Genomic DNA, 12,092 nt, shown 5'->3' on the forward strand with positions numbered 1-12,092 from the left:
AATGCCTATTATGTCAAGTGAGGTTCTCTTGTCTGGAGCCATGACAAAGGAGCAGATGCCATGCCTCATGCAGCGGGCTTCAGTGCCATCCTCCTCTGCATTCTGCTGAAAACTTTACCTTCTTCAGGACTCATGAAAGAACTATTCCAATTAATACAGTATACATTCTTAAAGTCCCATAGGAAATTTCAGATAAAAATTTTGCAGCTCCAATACAACTAGAAAAGTCCTCTGGTGCCAAGATTTAACCACAGGAGGATTCCTGTCTTTCTCGAGGCAGGTAAACACCCTCTGGCGCTTGTCAGGGAATCTTCAGTTGTGTGGCTGTATTTGAAGGACTATGAATACATTTAACTTATCTTGTGGAAATGCCTGGGTCCTTACACACCTTTCTTCGCCATGAGGTAGAGCGGAATACATCATTGGCTTCAGTCTACACCTTGATGCCCTAACACGGGGGAGGCCCTGTATCTACTGGTCCTCTGGTCCTCCAGGCCCTTCAGTATGCTGTGAACAAAGCGGACTCGGAGGACAGTGTGAGGAGTGAGCACAGGTGAACAGAAATCATTTTGTCTCATTTACAACATCTGAGCTTCGGCAAGTTGTCTTCTCCAGTAGGTTTATTATTTGATTTTAAGAAAGTAAAAAGATGAATTGGGAGATTGGGATTGACATATATACACCAATATGTATAAAATAGATAACTAATCAGAACCTGCTGTACAGCACAGAGGACTCTACCTCACTTCGCTGTACAGTAGAAACTAACACAACATTGTAAAACACCTATACCCCAATTAAAAAAAAAAAAAGGAAGTAAAAAGAACTAGACTATTAGGAAGCCTCCCTATGAAGCAAAGCAATGCCAGATGCCAGCTCTCCTCAGGGAACAGAGCAGGTCCTTACTCACTGTCAGGTTACGAAACACAAAAAAATATTTCACCATCACTTGCAGCTAAGGCACCTTTCAAGATACAAGAGGACTTTTTGGTTAGTGCATTTAGTTTCCTAAATGCACTAACCAAAAAGTTTTAGAAGTTTCCCAAACTTCAAAAACTTTTGAGGGAGGGAGGCTTCCTGGGAGGTGCTGGGACTCCCTGGAGGTGGTGTTTCATTTGCCTGGACTGGTCTGCCTCGGCAAGATCTCTTGGCATCACATGTTTCTTGGAAGAAAAAACCTGAAATGTCTCTGATTTCTTCATATTTATAGCTACTCTTTTCCCTTTAGTCTGCAACCCTACTCTGTTTCAGAACAGTTCCAGCGAGCTGCATTTCATAAGTGTGTCCTCAAGTTAACCCAAGTCTTGAGTTCTGCTTCATGTGAGAGAATCCACAGTTAACTCAATTGATGAATTGAAGGCTATACTTTGAAGAGACTGCTTTCCTTTAAAAATCTGTTTAAAACAGGCTGTTACGACTTTTTCAGATCTTTTTGAATGACCAAGTCAAAAACAAACACAAAAGTCCCCCAGAGAGTACTTGAAAATTATCCGACCTACTGGGTTGTGAAGATGAAAAACAAAGTTATATCTTTAAAAATACCTAGAGTGTGTTAATAAATTGCCCAGTATTGTGATAATTGTATGTAACAAGATCTTTGAAATTTTATCAATTTAGCAATTGTATTAATACCAAAACCAACACCACGAAAACTTGGTTAGCCAGAAAATCCCTGTTGCACTTAAAAAATGTCAGACACTTTCTAAATATAAAGACTATTTCAGCAAGAAAACTGTCCTCTTTGTGTAATTCTACACGTCATCAGTGATCTTAGAATCCCAGGATCTCAGGTGTAGGAGCCTACAGCAAATCTCATCCAACTCCCTCATTTCTACAGACAGGACCTGAAAGGGAGAGATTCCAGGTGGCTGTTGAATGCGTGCAGCTGAATGAGTACGGAGCCAGGCCCGGCCTGCTGGCCCAGTCCACCTACTGCCCCTTCTGCAACACCAGGCTGTTCCCCTGCTGAGCGACTTCATTACAGGGGTGGAGGGACACTGGGAAACATATGTATTGACTCCAGGACAAGAAAGGTTCTTCTTGCAATTGTCTCTTCTCCTACAAGTGGGACACAGAAAATTTTAGTTAGCAAAAATGCCTGATAAATTAAAATGTTATGGTATGCCTAGTTTTGCTTTAACAATCCTCTGAATTAACTAGACAATAGCCCAGCCTTTCTTGGGGGGGAAAACCCCCCACTCCAGGTGTTCTGAATGTTTCTGTCATTTGGAAATCATTGCACAATGGTTAAATTCTCCAGGTGACTCCTTACCACTTGGTATGGGACAGATATGTCACTCCTAGAGTACCTACCATGATTTAAACAAATGAACAAAAAAAATTTCAAATGTAAAATGCTCTCTTTTTAATTACTAAATTAGGAAAGTTAAACAATTTAAAAATGTAAACTCACAAAGAAATCATAACAAAAAAGAAATTAAGACTTCAGAGTTGCCACTCAGTATTAAAAACTCAATAGAAATAGGGTTTTTGACTTGTTAAACATACGTAATTCAAGGTTGGTACAAACAGCAACTAAAAATGTCATACTTTTTTTTTGTGCTTCCCCATGAGATGTAAACTAGTGCATAGTTATTTCACTGGAGGACCCTTGGACATAGAGAAAGTCATTTCATTAGCAGTACAGGACATTCAAACACTTATTTTACAATGGGAAATGTACGACCTCCCACCCTCACCTTCCCTTAAGGGTTAGTTGAATGAGAAAGTTTAGCAGGTTGCCACGACTACAGTCCTATGGGTTTTAGACCATTTAAATGTGGTTACAAGGTTTATTAAATTAAAAAAGTTGGAAACATTTCAGCATTCATGTTTTATACAAGAAGTTTGTGTGGTATCCATCTTCTAGTTCCCCTGGTAGTATTGGCCACTTGTTTGCTTTAAAGAGGCTCACTTTTAAGTTTCAAGAACAAATTGTAGTAAGTCGAAGCAAATACTGGAAACAGAACTTGTGAATTCAGCTCGGGGTCGGGGGTGGGGGGGTGCTGCTGAAAAGAGTCAAAGTAACAGCCACCTACAGGCACAGTCATGAACCAAAAAAGTGCAATCCAAATTAAAAAAAAAAAAGTCAAATCATGTTTTGCAAAAGCCAAAGAACGAGGCCACTGGTTTTCAGAATAACACCGGTGCTTTTATGTTGATTTTCCAGTCAAATCCTCACTCTGGGTCCCGAAGCTCTGTGGCCCACGCCGGCCACGGTCTCCACGTTCGCACCCACATGGTGTATGTACAGGGATGTATATATTATATATATTCATATTTATAAAAAAGAAAAAAAACAAACACCTGTCCTGGTTGGTTTTTGTTAAAACATGAAAAAAAATTTTATTGTTTTAGACAAAGAGGCCACTTTTGGAAAATAATACTTTTTTTTTAGTTGAATCAGGTGAAGACAGAGTTAAAATCACATAGGATTTGCATTTTAAAAAAAGGAAAGCACTAGGATCGTTGGCACTGGAATAACTATTTACACTGAACAGAGGTTTGGCCTGTTACATAACATCGATACAACGCATTTTCCAAAGTCTGAGAAATAACAAGGTTCTGTCTCGTATGCTTCACAGAGGAGGTTCGGATTTGGGGACAAGTGTCATTAATGAGGGCCATGGAAGTTCGTCAGCTTCAGAGTCACATGCAATCTGATCCTGGACAGTTCTCGCTGCTCTGCTCGGAGCAGCTGGCTACGGAATTGAAAGCTAATGGGGAGGGGGCGGGGAAGCCTCTTGGACCAGGCCTCTCTCTGCAGACCCAGGTCTTACAGGTTTTCACCAGGCTGATACTGGGGCTCTGTGGCGGTGAAGTAGTCTTCCAGGAAGCCCTGCAAGTACTCGAAAGTGGGCCGCTCTTCGGGGTCCTTTTTCCAGCAGTGGATCATGAGCTCGTGGAGGGAGATGGGGCAGTCCTGCGGACAGGGCATCCTGTAGCCGCGCTCCACTTGCTCCAGCACCTCCCGGTTGTTCATGCCTGCAAAGACAAGGCCCATGAGAGCGGGTGCGCCGGGCTGCCCGGCCATGGCCACTGCCCCTGCACCTCCTCTTTCTTCTACTTGGAGCCTGCGGGTGGTTAAAACATGTTGAGGGCTGTCTTAAATTAGACCCTGTCTTTAATGGGCTATCACACCACTCAGAAATAAAAAAGGACCCCACTACTGACACACGCAAAGCCCCAGAGGATGAATCTCAAAAGCATTATAAGTGAAAGAAGCCAGACACAAAAGGCAACATACTGTGTGATTTCATTTATATGAAATTCTAGAAAAGGTAAAACTACAGTGATAGAAAGCAGATCAGTGGTTGCCAGGGGGGGAGGGGGAGGGGAATCCTGCAGAGGGGCCGCAGGGAACACCAAGGAGTGATAGAAACATTCTGTATCAGCAAACCATCCCGTAAAGGCCAGATGGTAAAGATTTTAGGTGCTGTGGGCTGCATACGGTCTCTGTCGCATATTCTTCCTTTTATTTATCTTTCTACAACTCTAAAAAGGTACAAAACAAAAACAGGGTGGGAGCCGGATCTGGCCCACGGGCTGCAGTCTGCCAATGCATGTTCTATATCCTGTACGTGGAGGTGTGACTCTGTATGTTTGTCAAAACTCATTGAATTCTTAAAACTGTTGAATTCTATTGTATGTAAATTACACTTCAATTAAACTGAGAAAAATATGAGTGAAGCAGATAAAAACAAATCCACGGAATGAAAAATAAACTGGCCTTTGTTCACAGGACCCATGAGCTCCGTTGATGAACTTCATAAATTGGCTGTCCTCGTGCCTGGGCAAGCTCTTGGTGCCCCGCTGTCTGAGATCTGACATCACGCCACCACGCTGGGCACCATCCAGCCCAGCGACCCCTAGGTGCCCTGAGGTTTGATGACGGCGATGGGGAGACAGGGCGTCTGTGTTTACTGATGACCTTGGACAGGCCATCCATCATTGGAGACCTCTGCGACCCTCCGGGGGAGCTGCCTGATAGTGAAACATCAGGATGCCTGGAGCTAACAGGAGACATTCTGGGAGATTGCTAACCCTCTGGAGAATGCAATCTCCCTGCACGTTGGCCTTCTTGACAGAACAGGAAATACCACACTTGGGGTGAGCCGAATGCCCTGACCCCTTTCCCAATCACTGCCAGGCTCTCTTCTCTGGTTTTCCTTCCCTTTTCTGCCATATCATGTTCTGCCATTGCCTGCCAAGCCCTTGTATGTTTTGGCTGCTCCTTGGCCCTGAGCCTATAATCCTCTCCAACTTCTGACCCAGTTAATTTACAAAAGCGAGGGCCCGAGTTCCAGCCATTCAGAAACCCAGATTTCTTCCCCCAGCTCTCAGGGATGTAATCAGCAGGACACAGCTCATACATGTAGCAGCTCCCTTTAATGCTGGAGGAGGTGGCAACCTGCTGGCTAGAACCTTGTAAGCCTGGCCAGAGCAGCTGGGCCCAGGTCACAACCCTGTCCCCCTGAGTAGGGGACACTCAGACTTTGGGATCTGTTGTCAGTTCTCTTTGTTGTTGCTTTTGGAGCTGGGTTGATCCCGGCTCCCGTGGCTGTCAAGCACAGCCCTGTCAGTCACGTGCTTACCCAAACCCTTTCAGGATGCTTTCTTATTCTCTGCCACTGTAATTCCTTGAGGGGATAAAATCCGTGTATTATTCCTGCTGTGTTGAAGTAGGCCTTCAATTTAATTATTGTAATAGAACCTTGGTCACATTTCGGGGGTGACCCTTATTTTAGTGAGAGAGGCTCGGTGAGTGAATCTGGGTCCCCTGCCTCTGCACCATGCCTGTCTTTACAGGAGCCCACTTCAGTTGGATGTTCAGTCAGCTCTGAGGCTTATTACCTTAAATCGTCTTCCAGCTACTGAAAACTCATTTTGACAACTCGGGATGGAACGGGGAGCTGGAAGCAAGGGGAGACACTGGAGTGTCCTGCAGCGCTCTGGACAAACCAGGGCATGGGACAGGGACCAGCATGTCCTTATCCACGATCCCCAAATCCAACAAGCTCTGCAAAGCAAAAGTTCTGGAAACTCACTTGGCAGCAAAATTGATCCGAACTCACCTCATTCGGCCGTAAAGCCTGACCTGGTGTGAGGCTATCGACTGTTTCTCTTCATTCATACATATCGCTATAGAAGTAAGAATGTGTTTGAACACAGAGTGCAGCCCCAGACTCTCCTAGAGTGTTATATAAATTATGGTCTAAGCACTGTATGGACTTTCTAAAAAAAACAAAAACAAATGAGTCAGACTCTGAGGCACATCCAGTCCCAAGAGTTTTGACTGGGACACTCCAGCATGAGGAGTGGCAGCAGCCACCACATTCCAGCCGCCCCAAAAGGGTTAGGAAGAGAGCATAAGCACATATCGGGACTGGCCTTCTCCAAAGCGTCTGCTTTGTATTCCAGTACAGACCTTGGTTTCATAATACCAGTATCTCAGAAGCCACAGGTGGAAGGTCTAAAACCTCGGAAGGTGTTACAGGCCCTGCTGGAGGTGGTACAACCCACCCCCAAATGCCTTCTAATGCTTTATTCTGGCACTGAGACCACCCAAAACCACACCATGGAGTTTAACTAATCATTCTCCTATTGCTCCATGGCCCTATGTCAGTAAATGTTGCATGTCCTTGAAAAACAAACTACTCAAATGCAAAGACTGCATGTATATTTTAGAAACTCTTGATTCAGTCTCCACCAGTGGAAAGTTTAATTGGCCACTTGGGTCAAGCCTGTTTTTCTAGTGCTCTGCCTGAGCCTGGGACACAGTGGATGCAGCAGTTTGACCCTCAGCATGTAGCGTCTCCTGAGGCAGCCTGCTTCCCAGGCAGCTGTGACCAGGGACGGAGCTGGACGTTGGCCCACGTGGGACAGGGCACCGGCAGCCTCGCCGCCAGCTCCCGTGCACACTCTCCACTTCCTTTCTGCTTGCACCCTCTTCCCGCTTCTCCTCTTTCCCCTCTCATGCCGCTCCCCAGGCTCCCCAGGCATGGGGAGCACACAAAACCGATTCCACGCACCAGGCCAAAGAGAAACGTACCAACGTCAGCTTTGTTGGAAAAGTGGGATATAAGACAACGCGCTTGCCTGACAATGACAATGTGAATAGGGCTGGCTCTTTTCCAACCAACCACAAGCCAGAAGTGGACCTGGCACCTTCACGATGGGCCTCGGCAGCAGTAATCGCGCTACCAAGAGATGCCCACTCAGCAAGGCTTGGGTCAGTTTTTATTTCACAAACAACAGTCTGAATAAGTGGGTTGTGTTCCTATTTTTTAAAAAATAGTACTCTTGGCTCTAAGAACTTTGGAAAATCATATTTAAGGATTTCTTTTTAGCAAAAATGGATGTTCCTCTTTATACTATTATTTCATGCTTTCTTTTTAGATGGCTTCATATTTTTGTTACAAAGAAAACTGGTACTTCCCCTCTTTTTAGCCACTTTTCCCAAGACATTGGTTTTATCCAACACCTGGGAGGTGAGGGCCAGGGACTGGGAAGGGAACACACACAAGACTGAGTGCCAGGGCGGTCAGCAGAGTCCCGAGGGACACGGGAACACTGGAAGAGAAGAATCTTCGTTATCTTGCTTCCAATTGAGGAAGCAGACGGAGGGGTGGGCAGGGACAGGGGTGGCGGTGGAGGAGGGTGCCTGGGAATGTTCTGCCTTTTTCTTCCTTCTTCTGTGGGGAGAAGGCCAGGGGAGAAACAGAAAAGATAGAAACTTTAAAATATGGTGTATGTTTTACGGAAACTTTGTCACCAACAGTTCTCAGTGGAAGCTGCAGTAGAGACTGTTTTTCAATAGGAGGGTGGTCTCCACCAGCCAGTGGTGTCTCACCGTGGCAAGTGTCGCAGCCACAAAGCCCCCCAGGGTGTGTTGCCTGGTCCCCCACCTCTGCGTCAGAGAAGGGGCACAGGGCTTGGCGGCCAGCGAGCAGACGCGCTGTTTTCACTCCAGCCTGCCCTCCTTTGCTTCCACCTCAGCAGTTCCTTACCTTCCTGCTCTCCCTGGGGTCAGTGAGCCATTTCCACTGGTCACTCTCACAGGGCACAACCCAGTGGGCCTCAGTTCACAGAAAATCCGTGTAGTCTGCTGTGCTGGGGATTGCTTTTCAAATTGCTCTTCCCTGCATCTTCCATGAGGGCCTCCTGTCACTCTGCATTTCAGGCTCTCAAACGTGGTCACTGGTAGCATCCTTTCCAGTTGGTCTGCCCTAAACCCTGCAGCTGAGATTCTCTGGCCGAGTGGACTGCATTCGCTTCCTGCCATTGTGACCATATTATCCTTCCAAATCACGCTGCTGGCTTCCTCGAGGTTCCCGAATTAAGGTCCAGTTTGCAACTCTCACTTTGCAACCCTTACTACGTATGGTAGCCAACAAGGTCTGCTTCCACGTGTGTGTGTTTTCCTTCCCTCTCTCCTTTTTTCCCCCTCCCTCCTTTTCTTTTACACTTTCCTATTCCTCTTCCTTGAGCTAGACATTAACTCGGTGGAGTCTCCTCACTTGTCTTTTGGATTCTTTAGGGAAGAAAACAATTCATTTTCATTGTCAGAGCCACTTCACTACTTCGACTCTGTGTCTCTCAGCAGGTGACTCGACTTCCCCTGGCCTCAGTCTCTCCACCTGTCAAGAGAATACCTCCACATTCACTGTGCTTTTAGCTCTTTGAAAAAAAATGTCTTCTATGAACGGAAGGTGTTGGGCTTTATAGCTCTCCGTTTGTGCAGCTTCCTAATATGGATCTCCGAGGGGCCATCTCTATACAATGGGGGATCTTCACTGTTACCCGTTCAGGTTTGCATCTGGATTGGACTAGGGGTTGCGAGAACCTGGATTTTTGTGCCATGTTTATAATTAAGCACATTGACAATGGGAATGATGCTCAGGTTCCCAGATATCCAGGTTACTTTAGCAAACCGAGCTTTCCGTTGAAACGAAATTAGACTCTATTGTGCCTAAGGGTTTCCGTCAGAGGCTCCCCCTGGCTTCTCTGCGTAAACCCTGGAAAAAGCCCTTCTGTTTACTTGTCTGCTGAGCACTTCTGGGAGTGCCGGGAGAGCGGAAGGAAGGAGGGCGCAGGTAATGGTGCTTGTTCAGCCCGAGAGCGTGCTATCAGATCACCGTGTGCTCTAGTTATCTTACCGGGCTACAACTGGGACGCTTCAAGTTAGGTTTCGGTTATGAGATCAAAGTACAGATTTTGGGCAGGTAGATGTTGCTCCACGAGTATAGTTGAACATAAAGGAGTGACCTTGAGAAGGCACAACGATGACTAGTTTTGTTTCTCTTTCCACATCTTAACCAGATAAGCTCAGGACCGCTGTTTTTATTAAGCCCACTCTGTTAATAAATACAGAAATGACAGCTACTCAGGTGCCATAACACACAAAGGTTGTTTAAAGTTGATAATACAGTATCACGAACAGCTCCTTTGTCCCAGAAACGTGAAAAAGTGACAGTGAGGGTAAGGGTGCCCACCGGGAAGGCCGCGGAAACGCACAGAGAGGGAAGAACTGCCCTCTCCTCCCGCCCTCTCGCCTTCACCTGCCACACTGGCCAAGAGAAACCTCGTGGGGGGAGGTGACAACACGACTCCTGGGCATTCCAGGAAGGATTCCCTCTGGAGGGAACACCAGGAGCTGAAAGAAAAAGCCTGCAGACTGTGGATGGGGGCAGGGAGGACAAAGCACCCTTGGCTGAGATTCCAAGGTTCATCCCACCTCCTCCCATTCTCCTGGCTGCAGAGCCCTAACTTCTTCCCACCCCAAGAGAAACCTGCTCCTGTCATCACGCTGGGCACAGTGGGGAGAAGAGCGCAGGTGACAATGATGGGCTGCTGAACCCAGAGGAATTTAAGTCTACCGTTCAGGCTCTGTCTGAGGCATCTGAGTGAGGCAGAGGGAGGACAAAGGTGGAGACTTCTAATTCTTTAAGGAAAACGCTACACATTCACTAGTTATCTTCCTCTTCAAGTCATTATCAACGGACTAGATGCATTCACGGAAGTCAGGCAGCTGTCAGTTGTTAAAAGAGTTGAAAGTGCTTCAAATGGATGAATAAATGTGATAAGCTTAAGAGAATGTTCCTGCTTTGTCAGATCCTGCCGAATTCCCAAAGCAGCTGGTCAGTTGAGAGCCGGGGCACTGAATGGCTGGGACATTCTGCCTAGAACGGTGCTGGGACATGGTGTCTGAACTGATCACGGGGTCAATTTCTCAGAGCAACTTTGAGGACAGAGGCTACTTTGTGGCTGGGAAAAAACATGCTATAGTTATTTGTGGAGATGACGAAATAGAGCTGAAAGGCTTTGCAGGCTATGGGCAAAGTCTTGTTTTAAAATTCTCATAGGCATAATCTTTTCTCCCCCCTGCCAATATCCATCCATGCATGCATCCATGCATGCATCCATGCATTCACTTAGACTTCCTGAGAGTGTACTATGGGGCAGACACTGTGCTGGGCATGGGGAACACGTGAAAGGAGCCCCCTTCTCAGAGTTCAGAGCTACTGGGAAATAGAGACACAAAGACAAGGGTTTCAGCAGAGATGTACCCAGCGGCATGGAAGCAAGCAGAAGGTGCGACCCAGGAAAAGACATGGAGAAGGCTACCCAAAGGAGGGGGTGGGCGTTTGGGCCGGGCTTTGAAGGATTCGGAGGCAGGGAGTGGAACTGAGAAGAGAGACTTGCGTGTCTGAGAGAGATCTCTTGGTGCGAAGTGTTGGCAAGCGGCAAGAAATCAGGTCTGGTCACGTCGCCCGCTCAACACCCATCGCTCACTCCTCATCTCACTAACGGTGAAAGCGAAAGTCCTCACCGTGACCCAGAAGACCCTGCCGATCTGCCTGGGGCCTCTTGGCCTTCCTGCTCCCTCTGCCCTAGACATACGGGCCTCGCAGCGGTTCTCCAGTGCCTCTGTGCTCCGGTTGCCTCCGAAGGGAGGCTCCTCCCCCAGGTATCGACCCTGAGCCTCGCTGCCTCAGATTTCATCTTCCTGGGGAGGTCCTCCCTTGCTACCCTCTGTCCCCTTCCCCGTTGTATTCTTCTTCTTACCCATCACCACCAGCCAGTGCTGAATACATTTTGCTTATTTGTGTTATTGTCTGTCTCCTCTAAGGAATGAAAAGTTCAGGAGGACAGTTTTTGTCTTTTGGTTCACAGCTACACTCCTGGGGCCTAAACAGTACCTGGCATATAGTAGGTATTCGATAAACAGTTGTGGAATGACTGAAGGGAAGAGGTATGAAGGACTATGCCAATCAAAGGCTTCTGGAGTTTATCTGGAAGGCAAGGGGAAGCCATGGACTTGCTAACTAGTAGAGTAGGATAAGGGGGTCTGTGTCTTCCAGGATAACTCTGGTGGTGACAGTGATAGAATGGTGGGGGAGGGGAAGGGGGGAGAGACCGGAAGCGGGAAACTCTATGAAAGGGGGTCACTGCACCAGAGGAGGACAGCTCACCATGGGGCCGTGGGGAAGTCACTTTCCCTTCCCCCTTGACCCCCATCCTCACCACCAGCTGAAGTAACTTTCCTGTGTGTGAAGGTGACAGAAAGCCACTCTCGGGTATGAAAGAGTTCAGAAAAATGTATCTCCACCTACTGCTCTTGAAACAAGAATTACTTGAAAATACATTCTAGCCAACTGAGAAATAACAGCATTGAGAAGTCAGGATGGAAATCACGGTGGAAGGGGACTAGGGGTCTGTCCTGGGTGCTGTCCACAGGCACGAGGACTCAGGGCAGCGGAGAAGCAGCCCCTCGGCACACACTGCCCACGCGGTCGCACCAACAGACGGCGAGAACGCGGACAGGAAGGGCCTTCCTTCCATGGCGGCACTGGGTGAAGCTGAATGACTGTCTGCTCCTTAGCAGTTGTTCTTCTTCATTAAGGTAATATCCTATAATTGGAATCCCTCTCCGTAAAAGGGATCCCTCAAGAAGAGTGTACTGTGAGATTCAGAAGTCCAATTAAATGTGATTACAGCTGTGTTAAGGAACAAAAACAAGCAGCATCCACGGCCAGGGGCAGGTCAGGGAACAACTTTCCGTGGCTCCCATCACGCCCTCGCTGACACGG

General features: G+C 47.2%; 1 protein-coding gene across 1 annotated transcript in view; it reads right to left on the minus strand.

Annotated features, from left to right (window-relative positions):
• Positions 1–3,370: 3,370 nt before the first annotated feature.
• The window catches only part of FYN (FYN proto-oncogene, Src family tyrosine kinase), a gene marked incomplete at its 5' end in the record, with an annotated part of 50,914 nt that continues 42,192 nt past the window's right edge, over positions 3,371–12,092 (minus strand). Inside the window, one exon of the mRNA XM_079716701.1 lies at positions 3,371–3,984. Coding sequence (XP_079572827.1) covers positions 3,776–3,984 — 209 coding nt within the window. The 3' untranslated portion in view covers positions 3,371–3,775. The remainder of the gene's footprint in view (positions 3,985–12,092) is intronic.

Source organism: Hyperoodon ampullatus, assembly GCF_949752795.1.
Source record: "Hyperoodon ampullatus genome assembly, chromosome: 12".
NCBI classification, from domain to species: Eukaryota; Metazoa; Chordata; class Mammalia; order Artiodactyla; family Ziphiidae; genus Hyperoodon; species Hyperoodon ampullatus.